Source organism: Pezoporus flaviventris, unplaced genomic scaffold, assembly GCF_033815535.1.
Source record: "Pezoporus flaviventris isolate CSIRO_AGI_PZ_B2104156 unplaced genomic scaffold, CSIRO_AGI_Pfla_v1 ptg000015l, whole genome shotgun sequence".
NCBI lineage: Eukaryota > Metazoa > Chordata > Aves > Psittaciformes > Psittacidae > Pezoporus > Pezoporus flaviventris.
Genome location: NW_026892563.1, coordinates 23751821 through 23767770, shown reverse-complemented (window position 1 = coordinate 23767770; position 15950 = coordinate 23751821). Strand labels below are relative to the sequence as shown.

Sequence of the window (15950 nt, the reverse complement as noted above, 5' to 3'; positions counted from 1 at the left end):
AGAAGGTGCAGGGAGTGTGCAGCTGGACAGACTGTTCTCAGTTACATTCAGAGAAGGAAGCTTCATACATACCTTCACAGTAGTTGTCAAAGTGTTATATACATATACACAGACATATATGTTATATACCTATATATGTGTTTAGTTACATATCTGTCTAAACAGTGTCTAAAGATCACTATTTTGGAAGGAATTAAGCATGCAAAGATCTAAAACATGGACACCTGCAGAAGCAAGCAGCTCTAACAGAACAATTAACAGGTAGCTATGTCTTGAAGACTGTTGAAAGAGATCTGGATTGTTACAGGTACTCCCAATAGTGCATGTACAAGTTGACGGCAAAAAACATGCAAGGAAAAGCACAGGAAGGTGACAGAGGCATCAGTGGTATAAGCACAAACAGAAAATGTTCAGTTACTGTGCAGTTTCACTAAAGTAACACGTGAGGTGGATAAGGATGGTTTTAGGGTCAATAGAGCCAAAACCCAAGCATCCAGGAGATGTAAATGTGTTAATACTTGGGTATATTGTGGAGTGAAACAGGAAGAACAAGGAAGCAGACATTATTAGCAAACACACAAAAATGACCCCAGGCAAACCCAAGACCAAAGGGAGAAAAAGGAATCCACACCAGGAACATTTTCCTTCCAGCCTGGGGTGCTGACAAATCCCAACTCCCTTCCTCCGTCCTTCCTCTGTCACTTCTTCTCCCCCCCCCCCCCCCCCCCCCCAATTCTTCTTGAGGATAATTGGCAACATTGAACTTATGACTCACGGGAGCATCGAGATAGCACACCAGAGGCAGGGATAAATAGGAGAAAATTTGTATGTTAGCAGTTTTAACTGTATCATTCAGAATAAGCTGCAGTAATTATACACTTTGGACTGTACATGTTCGTAGGTCCGTAACTAATAACAATTCTTTCTTCGTTATGGTTGTAATTAGACTATCAACAAGTACTTGGCTCCTATAGTCACAGGTGCATATCTTTAGCTCACATAAGTTGCACGAAGCTCCTGGTCTTGCACCCTGTCCTGGAGAATTCATACACGATAATTTGTATGCAGTTTGAACATGGCAACCCTATCTGTATCTACAAAGCACCTACTGTATTATTCAGCTGTCTGGCTGACTTTTTGCAGGTTTGCACTCTGTGAATTTGTGAGATCAAGATGTGTCTGCTTCATATTGTCATAAGACTTCCAGTAGTAGAGTGGAAGGAAAATCAATCAATCAATCAACATTTCCCAGTATATTCATAACCACAGCATAAGAGTAGCTCTCCCCAGTCTCATCTACCTGCTTAAATCCACAAAAACTTCAGCTTGCAACTCAGCTGGTTGGTGGATACTCAATTTTCCTTTGATCCAGTAATTAAGCTCTTAGAGCTTTTGTACAGACTCCAGGTGTCTGCTTTCTCAAATGGTCAAAAATGATGGGGAGTGGCTAACTATCACTGAATCGACCCTCTCTTTCAAGACCCAACTATAGCCAAGGCACCTTTACTAAGTTATACCAGCTGAACAGCAAGTTTTATGTTTCTTCATGCTGTACTGGTGACAAAAAAAAATAGTTTCTATTTATTGAAAGATACTGACCTGAAGTTAACGGCATCATTGTAGTAAGATTTTCAGCAGTTACTGGAAGAAAGCAAATTCATTATAAATTCCTTTCATAGCACTGTGTCACCATTTGTACAACTCAAAGAAAGGAAATTAAAAAAACAAAATAAATCAGGTGTGACTATTTCTTTTGAATAGCTAGCGGTGTCCCAACGTCCTCATTATGATCACCTTACCCTGTTCCCAGTCTTTTCTCAAAATCTATGATATTCCTAAGGAAGAAAGGTTTATATCAACACCTTTCAATCCTCAATCCCAGTTCATTGTATTGCATATAAAATGTCTTCATCTGGGAAATATCTGTCTTGGCATTTTTTATACTGTGCAAATTTTCAGAGCACCTGTGTCTTACAAAACATTATTTAGATCAGATAAATGAGTTAAAATTAACCTGGGATAATTTGCAAGAAAGTAAGCTACTTTTAATCACTGTGCAAACCATGATTTCAATCAAGCCACACCTGTGTTGCAGTTCTCTCCCTCTCTGAAATAGGAATAAGGCTTGAAGAACACATTGAGATATAGGATGCAGAAGTGCCATATATGATTATAAATGTTAATTAGTTATGGTTGTCGTTTCATTGAAGCACTGCAGATGGAATGGACAGATGATCTCTCAAATGAAAAGGGGATTTTAATGATCCACAGCAAGAAAAGTTTAACTACTCCAAATTTCATCAATAGATATACAACCTTTTAAAAAGCTCTTTATATTCTTTTTGGTGGCATTTTTAAAGTATAATGAGCAATCACTTTCCACAGTGATGTGCAGGTATTCACAACAACTTTGGAAATGTGGTACAAATAGTAAAGAAAAATGAAGATGTCAAGACTCTGGATTTAGCTTTCAAACATCTGATATACTAAGCAAAAAATGTGCATTTTAGAATAGAGTAACAGACATTGTACATCAGAGATCCCACCCCTCATAAAGCAATCAGTTGCTATCAGTTGCTACTTAATAGCATCACCAGCATGCCTTCAGATGTCAGCTAATCAACTTCCACTTCAAAGGATTCAAGTTATTTTTTTATCCTCATCCTCAGTAAAGGTCTGGTTTGAAGCTTTAGGAGATAAAACCAAGGAATCCCATTAATCTTGTTTGCAGGCTTTGATATATTTTCTAGTACTTACATAAAATCACTATATTTGTATATCTGCAAAATTTAAAACTACTTAAAAGCCACATTCCTTTTCTTCCATTTACATTTTACATATGCTTTAGAGCAATATGAGGTCAGTTCCTTGGGCATGCTTCTCCAGAAGCCACACTCTACTTGGTATGTTTTGACTGACATCTTTTCAATAAATGAGTCTTCACTCACTGTAAGGCTGAGCCCTTTTTCTTACTCTTTAGAGAAACAAAACTGAATTTACTTATGAAACAACACTGCTGAGGCTTAATTGCTTTAATTTGAGTGATAATGAAATCACAAATGTTATACTACATTAAAGAGATGAAATCGAGTGGTTTTCACTGGGAAATCACTTCTTTTTATCTTTACTCCCTTCTTAATGAGCATACACCATGCTGACATACTTTCCAGCTGACAAAGTTGTAAATGGTTCATTTAGCTGCTACTGTAAGCTCTCTAATGGTGAAGGAGGGCACCCATGGCCATAAGTAACAATCTCTTTGCTGGTTGGGAGTGTAAATTTTCATTCCTGCTACCTGCAGTTCTCAAGAATTTATACAGAGGCAAAAAATGTTTACCAGTCTTACCTGTGACTTGTATGCTGTTCACATCAATTTTCAGTGTCTGAGTAAGATTAGTTTTATTTGAGTTGATATGCAAAACCAGCTCATTTTTTACTTTCTCAACTGTTACCATGTGGCTAAAATAAAGGGTGAAGATCACAACAACACTAGCAATACAAAAGAAAGAAGGTTATTAGTTATGCAAGCTGATGAAGTAAATTTGCTATATGACTTATCACCTAGATAATATTTCATTCCAATGCAGGTTACATTTGTAAAGTCAGACTATCTTTAAGTTTTGGCTGGCAAAGATCACACATGAAGAAACACCTCTTATCACTAGGTTTGAACATTGAAGAAACAGGGTTTTTTTTTCTTTATCTGCTCTTATTTTCACTGTGGAAAAAAACCAAAACAACATTTATATCAACTGCTGCAACAGAGATGAATTTCGAATAAACTGAAGAAGTAGGTTTATTGTTATTCAACAGGTCTTCTAGATTAAGCCCTGAAATATTTATGGTAAACCTTGAAGTGTCATGACAATTATGTAATATATTCATGTTGCAAAACTATAATACAAAGTGAACCACTTCTATAAAGCAAACATCATCTGTGGATTTTGCATCTGTGAGGATCTGCTGTATGACTGCATAGATTCTCATAGGGAAACAGTAATGGCTAAAAGCACAGATGTTTTTAAATCAGTGATTAAACTACATTTGACTTCTAAGGCACCTGAATTCTATCCAGAGTGTTTTCTGTTTGCTCTCTTCCATTCCTTCTAGATACTATTATTACGTTTCATATTTGTAGCTAGACTAAAGTAGTGTCAAAGTATGATGCTTGCTATTTTTCTCCATTTATGTAAGTATAGGTACAAACTTTGAATTGTTAAGCATGTATACTACCCAATGGCAATTCACTCAGGAGTGGTTTTGATAAGAGGAGATTAATCCTGCCATTTTGCTGACCATAGTTCACAGTTTGCAATATATGGCAAAACTCTCCTCTTTAATTTCTTACATGTTTCTGATAATCTCTTGGCCATGTGAGCAAAAAAAAAGCTTTTATTGCTATCCTTGTGACTCAGCAGAGTTTTAAGGGTGATGTAACAACAAGATTGCCCAAAGGGGTAAACATTTTGAATGAAGAGTCAACTAGAAAAAAACTTCTGAGACAAAATAATAATTCAAGTATTATTTCAAAGAAGAAATGAAGACAGATCCTTACTGGTGTATTCAAAGCCATATCCAACATTCACTGACATCAGATTTTTCTGTGATTTCTGTGGTATTTGTGTCAAGATATTGTGTGGAATTGATTTTACCCAATACAGATGTTTACAGTGCAGATATCTACATTCCGGTTGTAGATGATGGAAAAAAAATAAGCTATTCTTTGGCATAATCTACCTCCTCCTAAAAAAGGCATCTAGATTGACCAGATGAAAAAATTCTAGAAACCCATGTCTTGCATATAGAGTCTTGATCAACTAGCTCAGAGATGTCTCCATCTTTGATGCCCAGATTTTAATAGGAATAGTCCTATTCTGTGTGCAGAAACTAAATTGTGCACTACTCCAATAAAAAGATTGCTCTAATTCAAATGCACTTCCTATTTTCAACATACATGTATTCATGGTTGGCTAATACCCATTTTTGTTTTGCAAGCATGGTCATTCAAATGAACTAGCACCTTTGAATATTTATCCATTTTATGTATTTACATAAAACATTGATATCACAAGAGCAGCTGGTATCACAGAATTGCATCATCTGCTGTCACAATAGTGTATACTTCTTTAATTTTGTTCTCTCACCTATAAAACAACTAATTATATCATTAATTTCTTGATGAATTCCAGTTCTACAGTCTTAATCTTTTTGTTCTCTGTTTTGTTTGCCTATCATAGTGTGTCATTAGGCCTTCCTTTAATAAAACTTAAGTTGCTAATGACAACGTGAGATCTGCCCCTCAATCTATGCAACTTTTCACAAGCAAGCTCAGTACAAACAGATACTCTTTAATTTCTAGCTAGTTTCCTACCTACTTTCTTGTCCATCTTTCTGTCCATCTTTACTATCTATCTTTCCCATTTTTCTTCCTAAATTGACAGTCTCAGAGACTATAACTTCTTTCTTTTTTTTTTTCTTCTACTCCTAAAGGATGTTTTTGGAGGAAAGATTACATCTTGAAACTTCATGTCTACTTTAGAAAGCCTTGTCCAATCTCTAAAGATGTATTTTCATATCTATTCACTGTCTACATAACTTTCTAAATTAATAGCATCATTGTCTCTTGCCCACTTTGTCATTTGCCGTTACCGAGTCTCTGACTTCTTGAATCTTTCAAAGCCATCTTCAGATTTCCTGTAGAAAAAAAAAAAAACAACCCAAAAACCTGTAACACAGAACAGCACAAAAGCATACAATTCCCCTTGAGTTTATAATGTTGTGGATAATGTGGAAGCATGTTCTGAAACTGTTTGATAATAGAAGACAACATTTCAAATGTTTTGCTGAATCAGGACTTTATTAAGAACAGACATCACTGAATATACTGGTCTTTTTTTTGCCAGCTGACATTCAGCAGGGCAACAAACATAATAGGATAATGAAAAACAAGGTCAAACAAGATTAAATAAATAAAGCAGATCTTACTGTACCTATTTTATGGACACTTTAGGATTTACAGGGTATAGCTTTACCTGTGTCAGATGCTTGCCTCACTTGGTAACACCCTAAGGAATATAAGTTAAGTGAATACAGGTCCATAAGGACACATGTGTATTTCCATTCATTTCAGCTTATGCCAGCAGATCTCTAACCTGAATTAGATGCAAGGGCCAGTAACCCTGCAAACATAGCACAGCTAATAAGTCTTGAGGGGAGGGAAATTTGTCGATTCTCTAAAATACAGAAATTTTGTGAGCTGGTCTTGGGGTTCAGCCTTTCTGGTTTGGTCAAGGCACAGATATACAGGAGTCTGTGAAGAAAGTTTGCTCAAGGAAACACAATGGTGTCAAACTTCCCACAGTAGCACTTGGAAGACATAAGACATGAAAGAAATAATACCGGATGTTCCCAAAGACCTCTTGAAAAGCAAGGTATTGGTAAGCACTCCTGAGATAAATAGCTAAGTGAGGATCAAACTATACCTACTTGAACTGGGAAATTTCACATCTCTCAAATTCATTTTTCAGATCACTTGTTTGAAAAATGTCTTGTATCTATATGGAAAAGAGAAATCTTGAGCAAATACAGGAATTAAAAATACACCCAATTGTACATTGTATTTGTGGTTTTAATACTAAATAAATTTTCCATCCCAAATCTAGACTACAGAAGCAAACTTCCTCTTTGATGCTTCACTAATTTTCACAAATAAGGAATACACTGCAGTCTGAAGGGTCCTAAACCTGAAATATCTCATTTTAGAGAGGGAAAAAAGCCATCAACAGCAGGTCACGTTAGGAAATTAATGTACCTACAATGCTTTTGAATTAACCAGAGACCAATAGGTTCTTACCAGTTGTTCAACATCAAAGGCAAGGACTTTGAAATCAGCTGATGATCTGTTTTGCAAAGCAGGAGTGAATGATGTCCCAGAGAGTATTTTAAATGTTCCCATGTAGCCATGTGTACTCCCATTTGCCTTGGCTAGATAATTAAAATAAAATTCAATGTTTTGAATTACATAGAAATGAATTAAAAACATTATATTAGATTTTATTCTACACAGATCAACAGTACAATATGTTTTAGCTTTCTGTTTTCTTTGCAACCAGAGATGTTTTACCTAGTGCTGATTTCAAAAAAGTGATAGAAGTTTTTCAATGTTTACAATAGTTACAACTGTAAACATGTTTTAATGAATACTATTTGTCCTTAGTTCTCATTACTTTCAATTCTGTTTCAAATGCTGTTTTCCAGAAGCTGTGTAAATGGGTAAAGGGGACAATGTTATGCCCCGTTGTGTCTGACACAAGGGACAAAGATACATGGGAAGAATAATACTCAGTGAATTATGAGGGGGTTTTGTGTTTTGGATTAAAAAAGCTAAGAACTACTACTCCACACTTCCTTTATTAAATGCTGTTCACTTTTTATATAAATGTATGCTGGTTTTGATGACAACACTGGAAACACTAGTATCAGAAGAGTTTGAGCTGACATTTCTTACCAATACAGGCATGAAGTGCTAGGAGGATTTATAAGGAAACTAGATAACTGGTCCTTACAGCAAACTTCATCTTGATTTTTAATATGCTACAGCACATGAGATGTACATAAAGCAATTCATTATACATTAAAAATATTTCCTCACTATGTAACACACAGGGAATTTTCAGATAAGGCCTGAATTAATGTGGTTGGTTGATTGATAGAAAAATGCTTTTTGCATACCAGTTACAGTACCATTGGTATTTGTAGATTGTGAAGGCATTAATATCAAGTGGTTATCACAATTTTTAAGATAAAAGCATATAACTAATAAATACTGTGATAAACAGCTTTTAATGGAAAGCACAGCCTACTGACACAATTTGCTATCAACTAGTAACAGCAGACTACTTAGAACTTCTTTGAAGGTCATTTATCCTTCCAACGATTGCAAATCTGTTTAAACAAATGTTTCTAAATAGCAAAGACCTTTTTTTCCATATAAGTCAAATATTTTTTTTTATTTTTTATTATTATAATTTATACATTATTAAATTATTGCCTATGCTCTAAATAGACAACATACCATCATTACCTTTAAGCTCATTGTGTTTTATTGTGTGATAGTATTCTGGTAAGAGGGGAAGAAAGTCAGTAGGGAAAACAAATTTTAAAATCTGGAATGAAAATCAAGAGCAATTGAAAGAATAAACATGAGTATTCTGACAAAAGTTGGTTTGGTTTTATTTAAATACGGTTTACAGTAGTTTAGTCTTCTTGTTCTTCGGTACGAAATAGTATGGACTTTTGGTTAATGACTGCCCCAAAAATTTCCTTCACACTGTTTCAAAATATCACTTTGCTATTAGCTGTGAGGGTTTCACAGACCTGAATATATTTCCTTCCAAACAAAAATTTAGATCACAGAAGGGCTGAGGTTGGAAGAAAGCTCTGTAGGTCATTTGATCCAATCCCACTGCTCAAGCAAGGCCACCTACAGCCAGCTAGCCAGGATAATGTCCAGACAGCTTTTGCACATCTCCAAGGATGGGGAGCTCCACAATCTGATCAGTCCTTTACTGGACTCCAGTAACTCCATATCTCTCCTATGCTGAGGAGCCCAGAACTGGACACAATATTCCAAATGTGGCCTTACCAGGACACAGCTAATATATATCCACAAGATCTTTAAACCAAAATTTCAGTTCCATTTGAAAATCATGACATTTTATAGATAGTTTACTTTGAGTCTTAGTAGCTTGATTCTATCATGTTCTAAGTATTGGCTAAATATTAAGAGTAACTATCTTTACTGTCTAATGTAGGATCTTTCTCACGTCAATAGACGACTTTAAAATATTGTGGGTTTTTTATATAAAAAATGAAAGATGCCAAGAGATGCAGAACACAGAGAATTATCATTGTCTTTCTGAACCAAACCCCATAAATGGTTGTCATATTACCTTCTGCAGTTGATGATTACAACTGAATAACCAAAGCTTTGTAGCTTGGATTGCATTCCAGGGGTCTCACCCAAATTCTAAACCATGAAAATTATTTTCTATGGTTTCGAGACATGCTTCAGATGTTTATATTTTTGCCTATTTTTTTCACATTGATTTCCAGGGGAGGAGAGGAGGAAAACAAATATCCCCAAACTCTCCTCCCCCTTCATTAAAGGCATGGCATGAAATATGAAGAATAATGACACCACCACTGACTTCAAAGTCTGAACGTCTACTGAAGAACTCCTAGAAAGATTAAAGGTTAGCTGCTTACCTCGTTCTAACTCCCGGACTGACAACCATGAGAGAACAATCAATCCAACACAAACACACACAAAACCTGCAATGAGAGAAGCAAACAAAATTTCATAGTAACTAAGAGAAACATATTTCTTGTCAGATGCTTTTTGCAGCTTCATTTCTAACTTGAAAGCTCTACAAATTAAGGACTGTCAAAAGACAAAACCTAAAACGGAGGGTAATAATCCACAAGAACAGATATTTATAGGAAACGCTTGTAAACTAATTACACCATAAAATGTCACTGACATAGGTTTTTACAACATTCCTGAACAGTCATACTCATGCACAAGATATGCAAATGTGAAGAAATCACTTCAGAACAGATTGACCTATGTCTCAGATAAAGAATAAGCAAAACCACAGAAATGTAAGGTTGATCACTGGATTTGCGCTATTTCTTGTAATCTGATATATTTAACTGAAAATTCATATAGAATACCAGTGTCAGATTTACTTCTTGTACAGGTTTTTTGCTAATTCTTCACAAATGCAGTTATGAGGACAACAGGGAAAGTCATATCTTTCATCATTCTGATTGAAAAAATTCTTTAAAAGTAATTTGCTTTATATAGGAAAGTCTGGCAAATTAGTTGTTTAGTACTGTGCCAATAGCTGAGCACTGAACAGTAATTCAGCAGTAAAAATCTGATCTGCATAAGGCATGGTTCTTTGACCACATACCTGAAGAACTAACAAAGAAGACATTATGAAATATATGCTTCTTTTATATTTTCTTGCCAGGCATAAAAGTGCCAGGGGATGCAAGCCCTTGATAAAGTTAAAGCACTGTGGATGGCCAGTGCTGCATCCTTAATAATGGAAAAGTAAATTAAACAAAAAATGTACTATCCAGTCCAAAACTTTTAGTTACAAATCTAATCTGTCAAAATTTTTGAGTAAATCAGCTCCAGAAAAGTAAAATCATACTGATTTTATGTTTCATATCCTGTGAGATACTGTTTGTGACTCTGGATCAGAGATCCTAAATCCAGATTTATGGTATGGCATTCCTCAGTTCTCACAGAGCTGGAGATTCTGAGCAGACCAGCCACATTCACAATCTTTGGACAAGAGAGGCTCTAGCTACCAGTAAATTGACAGAAACTGAGATAGTAAAAATTGGGAAGAACTTAGAAAAGATCAAAATAAGACTCTTGGATGACACACAAGTTCTTTGCCCAGTCTTTGAGAACTGGGATGTTTGAGAGCATCTTCCACACAACTGATCAGATTTAAAGCACTCTAAAGCACAATCAAAATCTTGGCCTGACAGTAGACGCTTTAATTTAGTGCATTATCATCACACAGTGTATGAAATTCTGTAATATTTCCCATTACTAACAATAAAAAGTGATTTATTTAAAACCAAAGCTTTTGAAAGAAAACTTTTAGAACAAAATTCGGCGCAGCTAAATCATACTGCCCTTGCAGAGCAAGAGTAAACGAACTCCTGCAGATGGATGCAAGCTTGGAGTCATCAGATGAATTAGAGTAAGAATTGCTTTTCTATATATTGTGTATGATACACATATATATGAACATAAACGTTTATCTTTTTATACCTATACATTGATGAGCATATAAAAGCAGACTAATTTCAAACTCCTCTGTGAGGAATGGCCAGGGTTCCAGCCGGATCCAATGGATCCACCGCAGGCACTGTGCCCAGGTGTGAGAGGAAAAGCTTGAGAACCACACTGTGAGCACCGCGGGGAGAGTGGCAGGAGGCAAAGAGGTGATCCAGGCACCCCAGCAGGGATCCCTGGCAGCCCCTGGAGTTACCACACTGAGGCAGATGTTTCCCTGTGGCCCATAGAGAGACCATGGTGGTGCAGTAACCCACACTACAGTCATGGAGGACCTCATCCTGGAGCGGGAGCATATTTTGTGAAGGAAATGCAGTCTCTCGAGAGCCCAGGCTGGAGCAGGTTTATTCTGAAGAACTGCAACCCATGGGAAAGATCTACAGCGGAGCAGGGGCAGAATGTGAGGAGGAAGGATTGGCAGAGAGGACCTCTTATGAACTGACCATAATCCTCCCAGTTGCCATTTGCTTGCACTACTTGGGGATGGCAATAAATTAGATTACTTTTCCCCAAGCTGTCTGTTTTGCCTCTGATGGTAAACAGTCTTTACCCCTGTCTTTATCTTGGCCCATGAGCTTTCCTTTCCTGTTTTCTCTCCTGTTCTGTGAAGGAGTGGAAAATGAAGAAAAGGCAGGGTGGTTATCTGGAGGCTAGCCAAGGCTGTATCACTGCAATCATCCATGCTGAATGAAACAATACTAGTCTTATTCCTAATAGGTCATTTTCTATTACAAATCTGAGGAGTTTTGCACAGATGGATTTTGCATTCTTTTATCATATTTTGCATAATTTAACTAGTTATATCATTGACATTGTATATCTCTAGTAAAAGATACAACACTATTACTCAAAGATGTCACCGCATTTTGAAATTCTGAATTTATGCCCTAATGGTGAATTGATTAACCAGAGAAGTGAAAGTTGTGGACATTTACAGTTCAGTTCTTTTTCTAGCACTGGCATGTGATAGTGAAGTCGTACATGCACTCATACATATTGATTACACTCTGGCCAAGGACATAATAACAGTATGGGTAGTCTCCAGTTGAATTTGGGACTCCAAAAATGAACTCATTTGCTAAACAATTCTCGCTGGTAACAAGGTCATGGTACTGCTCCAGCCAGGACTAACTGAAATTAGATGAGGCTGTTCAGGGCCACGCCCAAGCAAGATCTCATTACCTCAAAGGGGAAAAACCACCTGTTCCAGCATTGACTACCTGCATAGTGATTTTTTTTTTTCTTTCCTTCTGTTTTATTGCAATTTCAGTTGCTGCAATTTGTATTTACTGCTTCTTGGGCTTTCACTATGCAATTCTGAGAAGAGCCTGGCTTCATCTTTTCTACAATCATAGAATCATAGAATCATTAGGGTTGGAAAGGACCTTAAGATCATCTAGTTACAACACCCCTGCTGTGGGCAGGGACACCTTACACTAAATCATATCACCCGGGGCCTCGTCCAACCTGGCCTTGAACACTGCCAGGGTTGGAGCATTCACAACCTCCCTAGGCAACCTATTGCAGTGCCTCACCACCCTCACAGGAAAGAATTTCCTCCTTATATCCAATCTAAACTTCCCCTGTTTAAGTTTTAACCCATTACCCCTTGTCCTGTCACTACAGCCCCTAATGAAGAGTCCCTCTCCAGCATCCCTATAGGCCCCCTTCAGATACTGGAAGGCTGCTATGAGGTCTCCATGCAGCCTTCTTTTCTCCAGGCTGAAAAGCCCCAACTTCCTCAGCCTGTCTTCATATGGGAGGTGCTCCAGTCCCCTGATCATCCTTGTGGCCCTTCTCTGGACTTGTTCCAACAGTTCCATGTCCTTTTTATGTTGAGGACACCAGAACTGCACGCAATACCTCAGGTGAGGTCTCAAGAGAGCAGAGTAGAGGGGCAGGATCACCTCCTTCGACCTGCTGGTCACGCTCCTTTTGATGCAGCCCAGGATACGGTTGGCTTTCTGGGCTGCAAGCACACACTGCTGGCTCATGTTGAGCTTCTCATCAGTTAACACCCCCAAGCCCTTCTCCACAGGGCTGCTCTGAATCTCTTCTCTGCCCAACCTGTAGCTGTGCCTGGGATTGCTCCGACCCAGGTGTAGGACCTTGCACTTGCCATGGTTAAACCTCATGAGGTTGGCATCAGCCCACCTCACAAGCGTGTCAAGGTCCCTCTGGATGGCATTCCTTCCCTCCAGTGTATCAACCGAACCACACAGCTTGGTGTCATCGGCAAACTTGCTGAGGGCGCACTCAATCCCACTCTCCATGTCAGTGATGAAGATGTTAAACAAGACCGGTCCCAACACCAATCCCTGAGGGATGCCACTTGTTACTGGTCTCCAGCTGGACATTGAGCTATTGACGACAACTGTTTGCGTGTGGCCATCCAGCCAGTTCTTTATCCACCGAGTGGTCCATCCATCAAATTGATGTCTCTCCAATTTAGAGACAAGGATGTCGTGTGGGACAGTGTCGAACGCTTTGTACAAGTCCAGGTAGATGACATCAACTCTCTACCCCTGTCCATCAGTTCTGTAGCCCCATCATAGAAGGCGACCAAATTGGTCAGGCAGGATTTCCCCTTAGTGAAGCCATGCTGGCTGTCACCAAGCACCTTGTTGATTTTCATGTGCCTTAGCATGCCTTCCAGGAGAATCTGCTCCAAGATTTTGCCAGGCACAGAGGTGAGACTGACTGGTCTGTAATTCATCCCTTAGGCAGCTGAAGGCAGAAATTAGACACCCATACCTAGACGCCCCTACCAGCTTCTCAGCCCCAAGCCAGTGCTGATACATACAATCATTCCATCTCCGGTTTAGGATTTTGTACTTATGGAACTTGGTTGAACTTTATGGGGTTTGTGTCAGGCCGTTTCTACATCTCAATGACAAGTACATCCTGTAACTGAAAACTTGCCTCTAGCCATTGACTTCACTTGCTTCTACTCTTTTATTTCTCACTTAGTTACTTGTTTTCTGGTTCATTCTCCTTCTGAAGTCTTGTATGTATATTCTTTATTTTGCTTGTAATTCTAAAATTTATTTTTCACCTTCATTTCCTCTATATACTGATAAGACTTTCGAAAGTTGGATTTGGTTGGTTTGCCAAATGACAAAACTGATGAAATGGTATGATCCATTCAGGAAAATATATTAACTGATGTTACTACCCAATTAGAAAGAATTGCCATCTACTGCAAGTTGTGAGTATTCACTGGTCATGAACAGCCTGCAGTACAGAAATTATTCACTGCAGAAAATAACATAAAATTAAAAATAATAAACTGACTTTTAAATCTATTGGCAAAATTTGCAAATAGAAAACCAATGAAATACACTGCATGTTATTTTCCAAGCTCTAGTATGACGATACTGCGTGTGAGCTGCACGATAAAACAATTAAACCATGATTTAAAAACACTTTAAATGGTACAAAGGCAAATACTCTATTAATGTCTTCAAAAACCAGAGAAATATGGCAACTTATTTAAGTCTGGCCAATTGATTTTTTTTAATTATTACTGTATTCATACTAGTGAGATATGAGATTAGATAGTTCTTAAAGACATAGGTTATTACAGTGGTAGAAGCCTAACAGACTCACATTTTAGTTTATATTGCATCCACATCTGCAGCTCCACAGGTTTTATAACATTATTGGGCTGTTCTTACTTTCTTCTTCAATCAATCTCCAGCACAGGATGAAAAGACTGATATAGAAAGGAAGGGATGCTGTGTTCATATAATTCCTCTAACACCCAGTCTATCACAAACACACCTAAGGCCTGACATTCCATTAATAGTTAGCTGTCTGTGGGAAAATGTTTTGGTTACCCACACAGACTTGACCACCCCTATCAAAATTAAATGAAAATCAGCTTTCTTATGGCAGCTGTTTTCCATTGTTTAAGTGATTGGTCCCTTTTGCTATGCAGACTTCTACAGAGGAAGGCGAAAACCAAATCAATGGATCAGCAGTGAAAGTGCATGAACATACTATGAGCTTATTTTCTTACATCATAAAGAGAAGTTAAAAAGGGAATTCATATGGAAACATAACTTCTCACTAATGCAATATTTAAAAATTCCAAACCCTGCATATTGATTACCTTTAAGTCTTCCAACTGCATGTACTGATGATGAAGAAGATAGATGGTAGTGGTTAGTCAGCTGTCAAACTTTATATGAAATGAAAGACATGGACTTAATATGCTAAATTAGTCATCAGAGTTTTTAGTAGTTAAAAATATATGATTCTTTGTATAACCCCTTATTTAATATTTCTTGACTTAGTGACATAAAATATATTACTAATGTGTTACTCTCTTTTCAAATATCTCCTCATGCATACTTGACCCAGCAAGACATAGGCTGTCAGAGGAGTCATGACTTAGCAGAGGACCACATAGTCCTTCTATACACCCTATTTTCACCTGTTTCCAGGATGATCCAACTTGCAGGACTTGCTGAATATTTAGATTTCCAGGATGGTATTTCTTATTCTGAGGTTCTTATACAAGATCACAAAATTTTAAAGTGCTTACAGTATTAAAGATGCAAGTAATGAGCAATTTCCTTTTCTTTAAATTGGACTAGAGCTGATGAAAGAACAGTATTGTAGAACACAAAAATGTGTTTTAGTTAACTGAAAGTTGTGAAGGAATTATGTCTTCGCTCACTCCTCTGAAGTCATACGTTTTGAGCTAATTAAAAAAAACAACAAACCAAACCCCTCCAAAAACAAACCTCAAACCCAACCTCTTTTCAGGGTCATGTAACAAGTATAACTGCTCAAAAGCTTAGGTAACGTATGTCCCTATTTGGCTAAGGTATGTCAAAGGTGGGAAGATAGAAAATAGAACAGGACACGGATACCATCCTTCAGTCCCTAAGCATTTCCCAGAATGGGGCTCTAAATATATATTGAAATAACAGTTCTTAAAAGCTCTGAGTTGATGTCTGGTAGGGCTCATCACATGGAAAAGATTTAGTAGTAGTGGGAAGATTTGCTCATAGAGTCATCTGGGAAGGGTGTTTCCTCTAAGACACTACCTAAGAACTTT

General features: G+C 37.5%; 1 protein-coding gene across 1 annotated transcript in view; it reads right to left on the bottom strand.

Moving 5' to 3' along the window:
• Positions 1-9412, bottom strand: part of TMPRSS15 (transmembrane serine protease 15) — a 53527-nt gene extending 44115 nt beyond the window's left edge. The window contains exons 1-6 of the mRNA XM_061454422.1: positions 9268-9412; positions 6854-6984; positions 6487-6554; positions 5650-5694; positions 3347-3489; positions 1600-1641 (exon numbers count right to left, since the gene is read on the bottom strand). Coding sequence (XP_061310406.1) covers positions 1600-1641; positions 3347-3489; positions 5650-5694; positions 6487-6554; positions 6854-6984; positions 9268-9412 — 574 coding nt within the window. The remainder of the gene's footprint in view (positions 1-1599; positions 1642-3346; positions 3490-5649; positions 5695-6486; positions 6555-6853; positions 6985-9267) is intronic.
• Positions 9413-15950: the final 6538 nt, after the last annotated feature.